This window comes from Hydractinia symbiolongicarpus, chromosome 6, assembly GCF_029227915.1.
Source record: "Hydractinia symbiolongicarpus strain clone_291-10 chromosome 6, HSymV2.1, whole genome shotgun sequence".
NCBI classification, from domain to species: domain Eukaryota; kingdom Metazoa; phylum Cnidaria; class Hydrozoa; order Anthoathecata; family Hydractiniidae; genus Hydractinia; species Hydractinia symbiolongicarpus.
The window spans coordinates 24,664,550-24,684,363 of record NC_079880.1 but is presented as its reverse complement, the minus strand read 5'-3'; the positions used below and the strand labels follow the sequence as shown (position 1 = coordinate 24,684,363).

At 33.1% G+C, this 19,814-nt stretch overlaps 2 protein-coding genes across 2 annotated transcripts in view; both read right to left on the bottom strand.

Annotated features, from left to right (window-relative positions):
• The window catches only part of LOC130648227 (uncharacterized), a 33,421-nt gene that overhangs the window by 9,744 nt on the left and 3,863 nt on the right, over nt 1–19,814 (bottom strand). The window contains exon 3 of the mRNA XM_057454264.1: nt 2,091–2,963. Coding sequence (XP_057310247.1) covers nt 2,091–2,963 — 873 coding nt within the window. The remainder of the gene's footprint in view (nt 1–2,090; nt 2,964–19,814) is intronic.
• LOC130647776 (solute carrier organic anion transporter family member 4C1-like) lies at nt 330–2,074 on the bottom strand. The gene is made up of 2 exons (XM_057453740.1): nt 592–2,074; nt 330–459 (listed from the first exon to the last, which is right to left on the bottom strand). The coding sequence occupies exons 1-2, from the start codon at nt 1,321–1,323 to the stop codon at nt 454–456; spliced, it is 738 nt and encodes a 245-aa protein (XP_057309723.1). The 5' UTR covers nt 1,324–2,074; the 3' UTR covers nt 330–453.

Below are 19,814 nucleotides of genomic sequence, written 5' to 3'. Positions count from 1 at the left end.
GAGTCAACAATAGTGTTAGAAGTAATTTGTATTGATATTTCTTTAATATATCGGCAACTTCTGTCAACGGTTTCATTTTTTAACAATTTTCATGACAAATACTTATTGTTGATGCTTCATACAATCTTAAGATACGTGGCACAGAAACCTTATACAAGCTTGATTGTTCCATAGTTAACAAAGCCTTTTTTTAATTTTTAGTTTTTGTCTTCTGAATCCATCCATCGCTGAAAAAAATAGTATCGTTTTTGATCAGTCGCAAGTGAAAACATTTTTATCACCGTAAACGGGAAATGCGCAGATTCCCGTGAATCATTTTTCCTCAAAGTCAATGTTGAATTGAATGTAGAGACAACTATTCAATAAATTCCTTCTGTAACTAGTCGAACCTGTCAGTATCCCCATCATTCTTTGTCCTTACTACCCTCTACTTTATTTCCTTACTCTCCTCCATCATCTCTGGAAAAGCAAAATATTAAATAAAATTTCGCTCTCCTGAACGTATGCTTTACTTTGTCTCTAGGCTTCTAATGTTTCGCAGAGATACAAAAAGATTTCCCTCTTAAATTTCTTAAGAACGAGATTCATTACCTGTTTAATGTCAACAAATACTTTTAAGATTGGATTAGCAGCCATAAAACCGGCAGCCGGACCAAAAACTGCAAAAGTTGCCATTATACCTAAATACAGGCTATTCTGTCCGCGGTTGGTTATTTCGTCGAGATGAGCAAAACCAAGACTGTATAATGGAGACACACCCAGACCCATGAGAGCGTAACCACATATGAAAATGATCATATAAATCCAGTTATGAGGAACAACTTCCTCGCAGGTAGAAGAGTGCACAGTTTTGTTGGCCACATTATACCGACAAATGTCTTGATGACGGTCGACCCCGACGTTGTATGACGGTACAATATACTGAGGTATGGTCAAAGTTAGCACACCCATTGTTAAAGTTATAAATCCAAGTGCTATCGTAAATGGTCTATGTCGATGACCAATATAGCACACGAGCGTGCTAAGCAGCGCTGGTACCACGTGATAAAAGGTCGAAAAGAGGCCAATTTGTGTTGACTTAAAGCCATATCGCTTCTCGATTGATGTTAAGAACGTATTCGACATCCCAGTACATATCATACCTTGACCAAACGCACAAGCGCATATGCAAGCGAGGAAAGCAACAGGACGATTCAAACACTGCAGTGAATTCGGTCGCCATTTACCCCAGCCATATTTTAACTTGCCATAGTTTGACTCGCTATTCTTATGGAGCTGATGATCACTACTTTTCTTTAGTAAATTCTCTCCCCTTTCAAGCATGATATCTTTGGTAACTTGCAGATAAGTGGTTTAGCGAGTTATAAAGAAAATATCAATCAGCAACAGAAAAGATAAAACAGCGAATAACATGGAACATCAATCGATATATATGTGAAGTCAATGGTTGTATACTAGAATTAATTATGATTCAATCGCACAAACGTCACACAGCGTATGAAAACGTTCGCGATTTGTTAACTGTCATGCATTTCAAAATACACTCCCTCCATCGCAGGTGATCTAAAAATCTTTCACTTAAGATTTAATTTTATTATCTTTTATCCTCCAGTGTAAAGAGCACTTCTTTTATTACAAAAACAATCAAGTTGAATCAGATTGAAGTGGTAGTATCGTATGACAAGAAGTTGTTTTATCACAAGAAGAAAAATTAGTACTTGTTTTGAGGTTCTCCAACTTTTAGAAACACCATTTTGGAAGTTCATGCGTGTTTAGAGAGTTTTAATAAACGGCTTGTTGGAACTCTCTTGGTTCAGGCTTAACAGAACTTTTTGCTTGGGGAAGTTTATAAGCAGATTCTAAAAGAGGTCTACCAATGTATCTACCTAGATTTCAGAGGGACAGGGTTTTGGTGACGAAGAAGGTAAATTTCACCCTTGTCCCCAGGGTTTTTTGACATCTTGATATGAATCTCTCCTATTAAAAACATAAAAAACCCTGGAGGGTGGTTAAACTTATACATCGATGTTTTTTTTCTTAGAAAACAAAAAACAACAACAACTGTTTGAATAAACAAGACAAATGCTGACCTGCGTTACATCAACCCATGTATCCAAAATCGGCATGCCAATGATAAAGCCCAACGCTGGACCAACAGCGGCCGCTGCATAGTAAACACCTAAATATAAACTCCCTTGTCCTCGTTCTGTTATTTCATCGATATGTGCAGGTCCAAGTGTGTACAGCGGCGTCGCTCCAATACCCATTAAAATATTCCCGAGTATAAACAAAAACATATAATACCATTCGGAAGACGATTCGCATTTCGTATCGCCGGCTGTTGTGTTGCTTAAATGACAGAAGTCGCTAAAACGCTCAAAACCAACGTTATAAGAACCAATAATAAACTTAGGCGTCGAAGTCACTAATGCACCAGTTGCCATAAGTAATAAACCAAAACCTAGCCAGCGTGGTTTATGCACATGACCAATATAGCCTACAAACACGCAGCATATACCATAAGCTGTATCGTAAGCTGTTCCAAACAAACCCACTTCCGTACTTTTAAAACCAAATTGTTTTTCTATCGAAGTTATCACGGTAAATCCGACTCCAGTTACGACAAGTCCTTGTGTGATGCCGGCTAAAACCATGGTAACTAAAAAGTATATCGGCTTGTTAAACCTTTGTAAAAATTTTGAATCTAACCATAACCATCCATATCTGTAATTTGTGTTATAAAACGAATCAGAACTTGTAGATTTCGCCGACACTGCCGACGACGTGTCGTTGGAATCGTCTTTTTGAAACGTCGGATTGTCAAAATCCTTTGCCGTCGGACTGGTTGGTTGACTGCCGTTTTTTCTCGACTCTCTGTCGCAATCGAACTCGATTTGGTTGTCATGGCTACTTGGATTGGCTATGTAAAAATCCGTCTCTGCCACCATCATGACTGTGTAGTTCTAGAAGTAATGTAATTCATTTAAAATTTGTTTTTATTTCAAAGAAGTGTATCAAAATAGTATAAACTTGTTATTACAGAGAGAATCAAAAAACAACGATACAACGTGCTCATTGAGAAATATTTATGCACCTGAGAAACCATTTATTATGTAAATAAATACAAAAAAAAAGAATGTTTTTCTACTTTCTATCTATTATCCACAAATGTATTATATTGAAGTTCACTGGATTCAACGTTGTTTCTTCTCCAAAAAACATTTTCGCCGAACTCAAACAAATTAGCTGTAATTTAATAGTTATGTTTGAAAAATAACTGTTCTATTTGAACAACACTACCCTCAACAAAAAATATGTCATTAGATTTTTTTAAGAAGTTCACTTTTAAATTAAAATATTTTATTAAGAAGTATTTAAGGAATTTTTTAATACAACGGAAATTTCAAACTTGACGTAAATGACATCAGGAGAAAAAAGTAATTAAAATTGAATCAAAAACTGCCAGCAGACAGACGTTCAATCAAAATATGGCCTTTAACAGAACACACAAAGTTTGCACAGGGAAGCAGGCGAATGTCAGTATTATAGAATGTTACCAACAGCAACCTCGACCCAGGCCCCTTATTTAACGTACATGCCGCTCTCCTGTTGGCTAAAACCACATGGCCTGACTTGCCAACGGAGCATTCTGCAGACCTACTTTAGCTAAGTTTTTAAGGGGGATGTCCTTATGTTTACAAATCTGGTCCCTAAATTACACATATGATAGGTTAAAAATATAAAGCCACGATTTTTTACCACAGCTGAGACGAAACTTATCAAAATATGATAATGTCAGCCATTATTAATTAAAATTTTTAAATCCAAAAATATTAAAACGATTCTACAACATTTATCAAAGAATCGGTTGGCATGTACAACTAGTGAGCCTGGAAACGAAGTTACAGTATAACTTTAGGTGTTATTTATAGAAGATATACAGCAACATTGTAATAGGCCTGATAACTAAGTTGGCAAGTCATCTGCAATGGCGGCGGTTATTATATTCTTGCGAAAAAAAGTTAAAATTCATTGAAACTCTTTGCACTTGAAGAAATCTAATTGTAATTACAAAACTCATCAAAAGTATTATTTCTAGTCTTCACTACACCTTTTTCAAAAAAAAAAAAAACGATGGCAGGACGTAAGAATACAACAGTTCACTAGGCAAGCCGTTAACCATTGTAATACGAGTTTGTTACAATAAAATCTTCACACAAAACGTTGTGTCAAAATCAATATTTTTGAACATCTTCAAAATCAAATAACCGTACACAACAAAAAATAAGTTACATCACAACGTAGGCGTTCGTTCACGTGAAATTGGAAGCAGGGTTGAGGGTGAGTCATAAATTTAAAAATATATACGAATCGTCAAAGTAGTGAGTGAAGAAAAGGGATGTCCTGAAGCTTAAAAATTTTAATTTTGCAAATATCGGTTTTATAAAATGTTTTTTTGATATTCGACGCCAGTTCCATATTAATAAGGAAAAATGCAATTCTACTAATTCTAGTTTTTTAAAAAATATATGTGATAGAGACTGGGGAGAGAATAAAAAGTGCTGAGCAGGCATGAGCATGCATTTTTTTTGTCCATTACTTCGCTTATCACACTTTTTTCTTAATTATTCTTCCTCTTTTTAAACTTCCGTTACATGAATGTGTGACACTTTTTGTTGACACACAGAGAAAACCGTTATCTAAACATAACACTCCTTCACAGAGGTTTATATAGCGAAAGATGTTTATAAAAAATCTGTTGAATCGTTGTTAAACAATATGCCGTAGTATGGATAAGTAAGGAATCACATTAAAAAACTGGAATGGATAATGGAAATATCCAGGGTTTACTTGTTATATATTGTTTAGTGCTAAAAGTTTACCAATGCCCTGTGATTTAAAATTTTAAGTCAATATGGATAGAATTATTTGTCCCTAAAATAGTTGGTAGCCTGTGGAAATGTCGACAGGTTCGTCCGTCCTTGTTGTACTGCATTGCGTGCGTCTCGCTACTTGCAGTACCAATTTGCGTGATAGACAGACGTATAATATAGATTCGTGTGCTTGAGAAAATTTTCTTTGTGGGGTGTGTCGTGTTGACTGACATTCACTACACGCATTTTTACAAGAATATCGAAATTCCAGCTGGTTTTTATTCTTATTTTTATATTCTTCTAAACAATACACCCATTGGGTTTTGACCTAAAATTTCAGTCTGGTATTCTTATAACAGAGCGTGTATTTCTTCGAAAAAATTTCGCAATGATAGGAATATTTACTGACCGCTAACCCGTACCCATACAATAACTAGTGGATAAAAAAAATCTAAATATTTACTGAAGAAAATCAAACAATAAAATGTGGGAAAACCTCAGAACGTCAAAAAAAACTTTCCATCGATGTTCGAACACAACAAAGCAAAAATTAGTGTGTTGTTGTAAAATCTTATGTGGTTATAAAATAAAAAACAACAAACAAACAAACAAACAAACAAAAGTAAACAAACAACAAATAAACAATGACAAACAAACTTACTCAAGCAACTTTATTTCGATAAAAATAAAACAATCTTGGAAATCGTTTTCAAACAAATTCTCTACTGCTTTTTTGTTGCTGCGTTATTAACTTTCTAAAATTTAAATTGCTATTCCATAACTTTTATCAATAAAATGACGATTTGTTAATAATGTTTCAATGCTCTCCTCCGGTGTTGAAAATCACGTCCATTAATAAATCTAAGCTATTTCTATACCATAGGTGACACATAAATAAATTCACAAAGTAATTGATTTGCCATACAATATTCGTGTGGACTTTCATGACATCATGAATAAGTGTAAACATAACGGTTCCCAGTACGTGTTTTTAATCCAGACCACAGTATTAGGAAATCATAAAAAGGGATTGGGGACGAAATAGTTAGTGTATAAGCTATACCAGTCTATAATTGCAGTTTAAAAATAACGATAAATGATAAAATATTTGAAACAAGAAAATGAGGTGTTTGAAACTTTTTTCATCAAATAGTTTAAGTAACATTTGTTGATTTCTACCAACACTTTCCATCAATCTTTCTTTTTAATCAACTTTTCCTCGATATTTCTTTTTTAATTAATTTAATTAATTTTCTAGTTACTTTTAGGGCAGAGATTTATTAGGAGCAAAACTGTTTATCTATCCTGCTGGAAGTAACTACGGCTATTTTTACAAAGAAATGAAAAATTTTATGGTATAGGTTTTTGCGGATAGAAGAAATGGTAAATTTTGCGGAAGAAATTTTTGTGGAGGACCGATTTTTAAAATATTTATGGAACTTATTTTTACAGATTTTGTACAAATATTACTATGCTCGTGTTCTATCGTATCAAAAAGCAATAATATCTGGGAACGAGGGTGTAAATACATGAAAGCAACAACAACAACAACAACAACAACGACAATAGAGTTGATTAAGAGATAGCCTCTGATTTTCTTATTAGCGAATTTCTTTTACACATATGATCAAATGTTAAAAATCACACGCAACATAGTTTCGTTCCTAGGGCGATTTTCTTTCTTTTCTGTTATGTGCTGCCGCAAAGAAGTCTGCAAGCCGCAAAGGAGCCTTGGAAACGAGGTTGACACGAAAAAAAATACGAGTGGCTAAAATGGTATAAAAAATTAAAGCATTAATTCAACCATACCTATTAATTTTAAAGCCAACTTTTTCATCGATTAAACTTCTTTGCTTTTTTTTAACTTATCTACTGCTCTATGTCTTGGTATAAATCGTCAAACGATTTGCTAGAGATTGCATAAAACTTTACATCCAAAAAGAATCTTCTTGTTTAATTATATTTTTTTTCCGTACAAGGAAAGAACGTGCAAAAATTGTCATGATCGCCTTTTTGAAACATTATATATTATCGATATCACACCATTCAACTCCATTTTAACACATTAGGAAAAAATATTTTTCATATAAAGTTTAATTAAAATTGATGTAAAGTTCAATTTTTTTATATTCAATGGATGAAATAACATTTACAGGATAATAAAATAAAGCCCTGTTTACACAAAAGTTATATTGTGTGAAGAAGGCTGTTTCAAAAATATGAAGTAAAGATTTCGATAAATTCGGGCAGATTTGTATTGTGTGTTATTAAATGCATGGACTGTTTTACTAAGGAGATTAAAGAGAAAAATTCTGCTGAAATGAGAGAACTTTTTATAATCCTCTAATTAACATAGATCGGCGCATGCGCAGAGTAATTACAAAATTACAAACGATATCAATATTTCTTCTATTAAGTCAAATTAAAGGGATCAGGGAAAGAAAAAACACATTCAAGATAGATTAATTGATAATTACTTCGAAATCATGTCATCGTTAAAATATGCAAAAAAAATTGAGCTACAGCGAATCTTCCAATTCCTCATTCAAGGTTTATAAAATCCTACAAAGCACTGAGGACGAGGCATCCTCGTCCCCAGGGCTTGTGCCCGATGTCGAATCCGGCTTGTTACCTGACAGCTAACAGGTGGCAAGAAACCCTGGGGACGAGGTTGGGGACCAGGCTGTCTGTCTCGACTGATTTTGATTTCGGAACAAACCGTTTTTATTTAGATTAAGTAATACCTGACCAAAATTCGAAGTTGTTTTCTGAGGTAAGACAGTGAATTTGACACGAAAATATTTAGATTTGTAAAACCTAGGTAACGAGAAACATAATTTATCCTACCTAAGACACCAACATTTTATTTTCTGCAAAATAACTTTTTATTTCGTCTATGGAGTGTAATCAACGCTGTAAATTTTCTTTTTCATCTCGTAGAGAGTCGTGTTACATTTTTTTGTAAAAAAATGAAAAGTTTTAATAATTCATAAACTTCATTCACACCGTTCGGCTTGTTCCAGCACGTAAAACTTGAATATTCAGCTGACTTTTAATAATTCACTCTCGGGATGAAAGATATAGCCGAGATGAAAACGCTATAACGTGACACTTACGTTTCTACTGAATTTGCACGATAACAAAAAGTGTTGATATAAATCAATGAAAAATTAAAAAAATATTAAGAGGTAGAAATCAGGGTAACATTCGAAACAGAGGAAGCCCCAGAAATCAGAAAACATGCTTTTATGTCACTGCTGCAAACCACGTTTCAGTGGCCTAAACTATACCTTATAGGAACCTAGTTTATAAGAACGTTGAGGCTGAGATTTTACCAAAGATTTGAAACATATCAAAAACGGACTCAGCTGGATTCCTTCACGTAATGTAAAAACAAAATAACGTTAATTCAGAATTACTAAGAAACATTTATTTCTGAACAATTTCTTTCTTCTTACTTACTAGTATACGTGTAATAAATATAACTTCGACATCATCTACCTATTCAAACCTATAATCATCATCTGTAAATTTTACCATATCTCTTTCTATTTTTAGAACACAACTAAGAAAATTTGAAGCCGAAAAGGGCTCTAAAATAGGAGCATCTAGCTTTTGCTGACATGTACGCGTTATTATAAATAAGCGTGACTAGTGGACAGAGACATTAAGTGGAGAAACAGCATAGTCAAATAAAAAAATGATAAGTTACAATCGGCAGCAACAACAACAACAACAAAAACAACAACAACAACAGCAAAAACAGTTACTAAAATCAACAACAAACAACACCACAAATAATAAAAAAAACAAAGACAAAGACAAAACAAAAGAAAAAAAACAACAAAAGTATAAGAACAACGAACAATAATGATAAGATACAATAAACAACAACAACAACAACAACAACAACAACAACATCAACAACAACAAAGGTAAAAGAACAATAACAATAACAAACAGAAAGTTCAACCAGCACTTACCTCGACCTCCATATTCACGAATCCAAAAATAATCAGTGAAAAATGTTGTAGAAGTAAATGAGGGAAGAAAGTAAACATACCAATACCTCCTGTTCACGCACAACATGGTATAAGCTAATTAACGTTAAATAGCGTCATTAAATTACGTAATGCAAGCAGGAACAAGATGGGATAGCATTTTGTAAAACAGAATAATAAAAAGGAAAGAACGGCTGAGAATTACTGCTTGCTTTAGGCATACCCGTAAAATCATAATTAATTTCTTAATTTGTTTTCCACTTATATATACCTTATTGGTGAAAAATCAGTCAGTGAAAAGTGACGCATTTTTGCCTTGGTGACGAATATTTTTCGCTGACGAATTTTTTCACTGACGAAATTTTTCACTGACGGATTTTTCATTGACGAAGTTTTACACCTACGGATTTTTCACCGATAAGGTATTTCACCAAAACACAAAACGATTTTAGAAATTTTTTAGTTTTAAAGAGACAAAAGTACCATGAAGCTTGGTTGCATCCGACCATTTTACTAAATGGAAGAAAAACTACGTTGTTGAGACCTCCTCATCGCACATCGAAACTAATAGGCGATCCACACAGTCTTAATGAACAAAGTTGCTTAGAAACCAAATATTTTCCGTATATATTTTTTCATCAAAACCTTACCGAACGTACTTTTAGAGTAATTAACAAATAAAATTTCACTTGGTATTTGTGACCGCAAAAAAATTAAACAAAAATAGTTCTGTTAATCTCTTTCACAGGACTTCATTTTCTATTTCTGATATCTGATGGGGAAAAAGAACCCCTGGAAACAAGGATTACACTCACCACAAAAGAATTCAAAGCACGTGAACTTCTGTTAGTTATGTTCACGCCCACCCGTCATCAAATTTCCTCTTTTAAAAAGATCTATAAACAGACTCGCGTTAATTTGGCGACACAAATTCTCTCACATGTTTTTCTCGCCAATTTCTTAAATTTTCCGACCCAAAAAGTTTTTCATGCCAATTTTTTTGCGAATTAGGCATTTTGCCCTATACCCAAGTATAGCCACCTTGTTCCCGGGACATTTTGATTTTTTTATGAGTGCTTCATAATAACGACTGAGGAACCAAGAGACCCTGGGGACGAGGATGAAAGCATATCTATCACCTGGTAAAGATGATGATAGTTATTTTTATTCCAACGAATTATATCGACGAAGTGGTTCCGATGGATACTAGTCAATTAAGTAGATTGTTTACATCTGCTGCACCTAACAACATCAAGATTTTGACAGAGACAAAAACGTATTTAATTGTATAAGGTTGCCACAATAAACTAATACATGGTATGGTAGGAATGCGATAAGAGAAGTTAGCTGTACATTAAAAAAGAAAAATTATAATAACTTTGATAGGCTTTAGCCATATGATCTGAAGTTTGCAGAAATAATTCTTTAGGTTGAGAATCGTTTTTTATATTTCCGCCATATAAGAAAAAGTATAGCAGTTCTTGTGTGTCGCATTCGTTTTTAAAAATACAACGTTATCTGGTCAAAAAATAATTAGCTTTCCAAAACTTGAGTCGCGTTTGGCGACTAAAAAAAAGATGGTTTGTGATTGGTTATCCCAACTCATCCTGACAACTTCATCCCCAGGAGTTATAATAGTCCAAAGGCTGAGGAAGTTTGCAATTTGAGTTTTGAATGTTTTGTTTAAAACTGCTTAAATTCAACAAGAAATTCTATATTACAACCCTGCTTATGTTACGGCTATCCAAGTGAAGTATTAAAATGTAAAACCAATCTGCATATAGTGCTGTAAAGTTCTCCAATAAAAGAAGGAACCAAGAAAAATGTTAAAACGTCAGAATATCGGAATCGTCAGTATGTCAGAATCCCTTTCAGTCCAGATGCACCTCTCAAAAAGTCACCAAACGTAAATTTAAAGTCTGTGGCATGATCAATACGCACAAATCCTTTATGATTGTATTTAGAACAAAACAAGAAACAATTTATGACTTTTATCGCTGACTTTTTTTTGTGTGGTGTATATCCATATGAGAACAAAAACAGGAATTTTTTTTTCGCATATCCAGCTTAAATTTTTTCCTTACTTTGTTCTTGCATTGCCTATTATTTATTTTACAGTACATTACAAATATCTGTATGTAAAATTTAACTACAAGTTTAATAAAGTTGCAAAAATTAATTCTGCGTTATTTTGAAAAAATGCATCTCCATCTTTTTGTGTTATTTAAGAAAAGAAAGAAAATAACAAGAAAATTTTATATGTTACCCCCATTCTTATCCTCTTTATCGTCATAAAATTGTTCTACTTAAAGGAGTAGAATTATAAAAAAAATTATACGATATAAAAAAATAACAAAGCATTTTTTTACATACTTCTTGTAATCGACAAACCATCCTTATTTCACTTCGATGTTTCATTACACGTCAACAACACGTGCGCGTCTGTGGGACGGACCAAGTTAGAATGAGCAAAATCTTATCACTAATTATCACAACTCATATTTTTTTAACTCGTCATTGACAAGCATGTTTGACCAGAGATAACAACGTGTGAACGCAGACGTATTAACACTTTCTTATTTTAACATTTTTTTAACATATGAATTTTCTTTGTCTGATTAATTCCAGACTAATAGCAAGAAAAATGTGTGACCACAGACAACTGGAGTGACCACAAAAAATTTAATTTTTGTACTTTAAGTATCCACGGAAGAAATTAAAAGATAAAAAATGTAGAAAAACTTTTCTTCTTGTTAAAAATTGCTATTCCCCTTAGATTATATGGGTTAACCTTGATACGTCTGTGATTCGGTTCACAGCGCGCCATATTTAGCAAGTGCTCTTACTACAACTACGAGTCAACCTATCCCATGAGAGGGAAATTGGGTAGGCTAGCCGGTGTGTACTTAATGTATATATTTCAAACACTGAAGCCACATTGATAACAGTGTATCCAACACTGAAGTGGCTATAGCCTGTATAAATATTCGAAATAATAATAATAATAATAGCTAATTCCCACAAAACATAAAAATATAGATCAAAAATACAACTTTAAACTTTCAAGTGCTTAGAAATTTTTTTTGCTGCTCGTTATTAGGTATGACATATGCCGATTATTTATTTCTTTTAACCTTACCTTCCACAGCAGTAAACAATACTAACAGAAAGAAGAAAAAATTACAATCAAGGATGAAGGAGTGATATTATCATGGACGTCAGGGTTTCCAAGGATGTGATTTAGACGATAGATTGCTGTAAAATACATGCTGAGATATAGTTCAAACCATGTGGAAATTTAATACGTATTATAGGTAAACCGTAGCGCTTTGATTAAACACCTGGGGCGTTTATTAAAAATTTCAACTGAATGAGGGGGCGTTTATTTGAGGGAAACTTTTATCTGAAAACCTCTTGTTTTGTGTTATGACTATATGGTAGCATGTTTATTTTTGTGTCTGAAATAATGTTACTCCAATACTAATTTAAATTGGCTTTATTTATTTATCAAAAAATTTCTGAGCTTTTATAAACGCCCTTATTTAGGGAGAAGCTTTCAGTAGAAGGAGGCGTTTAATGTGTTTATTACAAAAGTAAAATCTTTGTAGATGTGTTCATTCAAGGGGTGTGTTTAGAAAAAAAGAAAGTTTTCATTGAAGCATTGATACCTTTTTTTACACAGTTGAGAAAAGATGAAACACATGGAACATAACGAGAATTGGATTGTTATTAACCCCCTTCCTACCACCCAAATAAAAAAATAAACAAGAAGCCCTGGGGGCTCTAAGAATTTCTGCTCGCTACCAAAATATTTGATGACAATCTGCTAATTCGTTGTTATCGTGCCAAACATTCGAAGAGGTTTAGTGCATGAAGCTCTGAAGATAAAACACACAAGTGACATTACATCTTACAACAAACGCAAACAAAACGAAACGTGTCATAATAAACTCACACTTTAAAAGAAATTGCGAACAAAAATTATAGCCTATCATTCATGGTTGAAAGTCTTCCGATTGAAACGTTTATGGTCTTAAACGGCATTTAGTTGACAAAAAAACAAAATTTTGATAGCACCATCATGTTCAGCATACTTTTTTTATTAACTGTGCCAAATTTTGTCGAAAATAAAGTAGTTTAAATTTTTGGACCAATTTTGGCCTAAAATGACATTTCAGGTGGCAAAAATTCAAAATTTTAATGTCACCATCATGTTCAGCATACTTTCTTTGTTAACTGTGCCAAATTTTGTGGAAAATAAAGTAGTTTTAATTTTTGGACCAATTTTGGCCTGAAATGACATTTAGGTAACAAGAAATCAAAATTTTGATGTCACCATCATGTTCAGCATACTTTCTTTGTTAACTGTGCCAAATTTTGTGGAAAATAAAGTAGTTTTAATTTTTGGACCAATTTTGGCCTAAAATGACATTAAAGGTGTCCAAAAATAGAAATTTTGATGTCACCATTATGTTCAGTATACTTTTTTTGTTAACTGTGCCAAATATTGTGGAAAATAAAGTAGTTTTAATTTTTGAACCAATTTTGGCGTAAAATGACATTTAGGTAACAAAAAATCAGAGGAACGTGAAATCCCAGGGTCGATTTTTTCTCAAAAAATGCTCCAAAAGAAAAAACGACGGTTTTAAAGAATTTCCTACGCCTTTGGGCGCGGAAATTCAAAAAACACAGAAACTGATGGATACAGCCTCCTTCCCACTCTCCTTTGACAGCTACTTATGTCAACAATGTGATTCCTAGGTACCTCGTTTCCTAGGAATGACATTGTTGGAAACGTAATTCATATCGAGAAAAAACAATGCCTTAACATGCTAGCTGGCGATAATATTTTATTGACGCAACAAAAAATGGAAGATGACACAAATGACAAACCTCTGTATGCATGACGACAAATTTGATACTAGCTGTTAATATTTCACAATGTAACATGTGCATACATGTGATGCGACTGTTTAGATAGCTAATGTTACAATTCAGACATCACTTCTAAATACGTGGACAGACACAAAAGCATGTTAATTCTAGACCACTGATTGGTTAAATGAAGTGTATTATAATATTATCAGTTATGGAGAGTATAATTAAAAGTTAATGTTAATTAATGTATTTTCAATTTTTGACATCCATAATTTAATTTTTACAGATCACGGTTTTAATTAATTTTTGCAATTTAGGTTAAAATGCATGACAACTACCATGTTCCTGAGAAGATGATGGTATTTTCAATAAAAACATTAAGGAGATTTAATAAAAATTTTTTTATTTTTTCTAAAGAAATTTAGAACATTTAGAGAGGTATTAAAAGTGTTGCGGTAAGTGGAGAAAAGATTAATGTTGTACCCATGTAGCGTTTCTACGCAGTTCCAAATTAAAAACATACTGCAGGCTGTAAAGCCAAAAGTAAGGAGATTTGAGAAGGACGAAAAAAAGGAAATCCTATTTTTAAAGGATATTCGAGGTATATTTTACAAACTAAGAGTATTTGAGATGTGGAACGGGTCAATATTTAAAAAAATCTCTGTTTAATGAAGAACTGTGGAAACAAATTACAGTATTGTACATACTAGAAGGAAAGACCCTAAATCACGTTTACTATTTCACAGATAACAAAAGAGGAACTTTAGCTCTGTTAAAATAATGCGTGATGCAAAAACAAGTGCCGCATTCAAAAAGAAAACGAGCTCATCTTTAAATTTTCCCTCGGTAAGTTAGTTTTATCTTTTAAAAACGAATTGTGATTGGCCAATTTGGACCAACTGTCAATCAATTTAATTTATGCAAAAAGTCGCTAAGTGTTGCGTAGATATTTGTAGCTAAATTTAAAAAGGAACTTTATAAACAAAATATTTTTAATTCGAAATAAAGAATAAATAAATGTGAGACGACTGGTCCATGGTCTTTTATATATAAATATATACGTGGTCCATTTGGTCTTACACTTAATAACGCTTATTTTTCTACAGTTTACTTAGTGAATCGCCAGATATTTCATTTGGGTTTTGGGTAACCCACAAACAATTGGCCAAAATAGACACAAGTAGCAGCAGTGTCATTGCGGTAAGAACATCACTGTAATTGAAATTAATGGGAGAAAATAATTCCATTCACACTCACTTTAAACATATTATGTGCGAACTTTCATGTTTTCACGTGAACAAAGACACAAATTTATTTGACCTTGCTTTATAAATCAATTTCCAACAGTGATTAAATTATTGAGGGTACATTATTATAAATGATAGATTGTTTTCTAAACCTTGAGCAGTTGAATAAAGATGGCATGTAAACATGATTCAGCATAAAGAACTAACACCAAATATAAAGTTATATATTTATAACTTGTTTGTTATAATTTATTAATGTTTTCCAATCGAGAAAGTACACGATTTCGTGTCAGGTGAAATAGCTGACATGTCATGGTAGCGAGGTTGCAAGTATTTCTTACTAACGTGCAGCACTTGCGTACACACAGACGTTTGTCACAGCATCAAGACAACCTAATTTCCAGTGTCACTTATACATTTTTTTCTTTGAGAATAATGGAAAAGCTGTATAGCGCTTTTGGATGCGAGGCTGAAAATAAGGATTTCATGATTTTGCAACATTTATTTTTCGTTATGAAAATAAGAACTAATCCACAATTTTTGTTGATTCAAACATTATAACAAGAGCGTAATAACACAGAGGGAAGGAAAACAAAAGAGATTGTTATTCAAGATGGTGGAAAGAGAAGCGTTTTTAAGACGTTACGAAACATTTTAAAGCACTCACGGGTTAAGCAGTGGAGTTCTTATGATTTTTGATACACGAACCATAAATCCACAATATAACTATTTTTTTTTCTCATTCTGCAATGACGTGTCTGACCCCTGTCAAAGCAACGCGTCAAGTACAAATGGTCTAAACTCAACTAAAATAATAATTAAGTCTTCCATGTTTTCCGTCCGTGCATCACATGAAGAATAAATTAGTGCTAATATTATTTCAATCAATTTTTAAGTATGTCACTGAAGTCAGACCCAAATTTAAAACTTATCTCCAGCTTTGTCCCTAGAACATCTTTTATCTTTTCTGGCGGCAATGAAATAGTGGACCCTAAAGACAATGTTGCCTTATAGATTTGTTTTTATTTTTAATCATGAACTATAGGTTATACTCGCTTGTGAATTAGAAAATAACTATGTGGATATTTATTTGTTTGACTTTTGTCTTTTTTAAATAAATTACGCACATTAAATAACATTACACAAATTTCCTATTTTTAGGAATAATAAAATTGTACAAGAATCGAAGAGAGTCGAGAAGAATGAGGAGTGTCGATGAAATTGAAGAGTGGAGGAGAGTGGAGGAGTATCGAGGAAAACTTGCTGTAATAAAGGGTTCCATAATATCCCCGATATTTGAGAAAGCTTTGGAATCCTTATTACAGCGAATAATAGTTTTGTATTGAAGTATTATTTACGGTAGGTTTAGACTTCGTGAGAATAGCAGAGAAAAGAACAAATAAGTACACAAATTAGCCAAATAAATATTTGTTAAAAGAAATGAATGCATATTGTCAACAAGGAGTGTTTTGTTTTCAATCATCTACAGACACTGTTGATATAAGAAAAATTGTTCAGGTGTGTTAAAAAGTGTGAAATTTTTTTATGACCCAGGGATGACCCTCGGTAATGCCGCAAGCATAAATATTTCACGAGCAACTTGAAAAAATTGAAAGTTGGAATTGTACAATACGTAGTTTACGCCCCTTCCCCTCTTCAGGATGCTAGTTTTTGCGACAGAGCGTAAGGGCTGTTTGTCTGGAAGTTTGAAGGTGCGCTAGGGCCGTTGTTTAATTACGGCCGTCGCAAAAAAAGATAGTATCATAGATCGTGTTTTTCGTGATGAAAAAGAGTGTGACACAACTATTACAACAACTGAGGAAATATTGAAGTGAATTTAATCACAAGTGGTGTCTTATAACAAAATAATTTTAGAAACTGCCTGATGACTGTGTTAATAATCTTGCAGGGTTTACAGGGTAGTAATATGTATTATAGCAATATGAGTGAGTAAAGCAATAAGTCTAACTACTTAAGCTTTGGAGACGCCTGTCTCCTTTTAAGTGCCTCAACAATAACAAAATAGCACTCGAAGGAGAGGGTTATAACTATATGTGAAACGTTTAAGCAAGACTTAAAAATAAGCGCTATGGTGGAGTTTTGTTTTGACTTTCAGTGGTTAGCAGCAAAAACATATCACTTATTATGCGAACAACGGACTTTAAAAAGACTTCTTCTTTTAAGAAATGCAAAACTTAGAATATAACTTTTTTGCACCGACACTTGGCAGCACTACTATATGCGACGTCACATAAAAGGGACCGATATAGTGTTTGTTTTTTTACACTGTTTTTTGTAAAATTCCTCTTTGTTATTTTCTAAACATTAAGAATGTTGTAAGTTCCAATAGATTTAAATGGAGCCAATGCTAAGCCAGATATTATATTCAAGTATTTGGACTTTTAATTTTATTAAGCCATCTGGATTGAATGTTTTCATCTCTTTAAGGGAATAATAATGCAAGCGATATAATGTTATAATTAGGTATATTTCGAAATAGTAAGACTCAAGGCTTGAGGCTCGAATAGCCATTAGGAAAATGAGTTTAAGTCAGTAAACATATCCTTCTATAAGAGAACGGTGACGCGACAAAGCAAATATCCGATGGTAGTTGACCATGAGAAGTCGATGTGAAAGTGAGACAAATTTTTATACAACTGAGCGCTATCATAAACTTTGTATTTAGAGCCTTTTTTGCACTGAAATACGACACAAGATCAGATTATTATAGTATTCGTAGTATGCTAACAAAATTTCATACTATTTTTGACATTGTAAACATGGGAATACTTTCATCTCATCGATTTGTACTAATAACTAACTTCTCTACTATACTAATAACTAAAGAATGTCACAAACCGCTTTCGGCACCTCTCTACTCTGTTTTATTCATAACAATGTCTATAATGCTAACATAATTGCATATCAAAAAAATTGAAGATGTTACTCTTATTGTTAATATTCGCGACATCTATTTTCGACATCTGCTTGAAATGGTGTACAGCTGGCAGGGAAACAAACTTTTATTTTACATGGGAACCATCTCTTGAGGGGTGTTAGCGGCGGATTGGGAACTTGATTTCTTCTTTTTATTATTAAAATGTAACGAAATTTTAGAACAATTTATTTTGTATGTGTGGCAAAAAACAAAATCCAGTTTGGGAGTTTTTTATTGTTAAAATGTGACAAAATATTTAGAAACTAATTGTTTTTTTGTATATGTGGAAAAATTTAATATTCAGTTTTGGAATTTTGTTGTTATTTGTTCCTTCTTCAAACAATACAGCTCTCGTACATCGTTTGAAGTATCTGTTACCGAAAGGTAATGGAAGAAGTAGAGATACAGAGAAATTTTAAATGAAAGAAAGAAAATAATGAAAGAATAAAGAGGAGAAAATAAAACACAAAACACAAAACAAAAAAAAACAAAAATAATAAATTATTTACTACTTAAAAACATAATTCTCGCAAAATCATTGATTATTATAAACTTATTTCGACCCTTTATTAGGAAGTTTAGCTAACCCAAAGGTTTCTCCTTAAGATCACGGCACACCATTTTGATAAATAAGCGAACTTCGCTAGATCGTCCAAAGCATTGCTCTCTTCAATAGGCTCTTCCCAAACAGAAAGCCACAAAACAGAAAAAGTCATTTGAAAAAAACGAAGACGAAATCTAATCCATATTTCTTGATTTAATAACCAGGAAAAACTGTAAATGCAAAGCGTTTCAGACGCGTGCAAGAAAATGCATACGTAAGCAATGAAAAACAAAACAAAAAAACTTGTCAGATTAACATTCCAAGCAGGAAAGGTATGAAAGGATGGTCATAGTATCCTACCTGATCGCTGCAAGAAACTTTATGCTGATCCATATTTAAAACAAACTTCTTTTCTTTTCTTCAGTTTACTAATTTAAGTTGATCTATATATGTATATGCTTAAATTTCCAATGTTTACCGAGTCTAAATACGTTATGAAGTCTAAATCCATTGAAGTACCTTTCCCAGTTTTTCATGCCGCGCGTTTTTATGATTTAAACACTCTCCCTCTGGGAGCTTATTAATAATGGATAACGAAATAATAATAAGGATGTGATTTGCTTTGTTTCTTCATTATAATATTTAAATAAAATATGTCTGACAACTAGGGTTATGAAAATAAACTCAAACGAAGAACACGGTAAAAATAATGTTTGTGGGAATGTTATGGATGTATACACACGGATGGAGCGCAGCATGGTGTCCAAATACTCTGGCCGTCACGTGGTTTATGACGTGTTAATACTTCTCGACAGAAGTGTGGATTTCATAATATTGTTGTATGTTTCTTGAGAAAAAAACCAAAGTGAAAGCTGGAACATAAACGCCCCTAAAATGGTGACAGGACTATTCCCAATAGAAAAACGCTCCTATGAATAATAGTTCCCCAAAATAATACCCCCCTGGCTGGGATTAAACCCACATTGTTCTGCATTTTACTACAAGGCTACGACGCGGAAAGTAAGAATTCATAACTTCTTAAATTCATCTTAGCCACTCAAACATCATTATTTGGTGCTTTCGTTTTTCTATTTCTTTATGCTTTTACGCCAAAAATAGATAAAAAATATATTTTTCAACCTCATCCACAGGCCGTCCAAATATAAAAAGCCTAACAAGCCCTGGGGACGAGGTTGATATTTCTTATTCCTCTGGGTCAAATTTTGAATTTACTGTTTACCACGTGCAATAACAAATCAAAAATCATATTTTAACAAAACGTAAAAATAACGAGAAACTTATGTCCGTTATGAAAACAGGTCAATACGATAT

Coding starts and splice junctions, on each gene's coding strand:
- LOC130647776 (XM_057453740.1), bottom strand. CDS start 1,323: ATGCTTGAAAGGGGAGAGAATTTACTAAAGAAAAGTAGTGATCATCAG.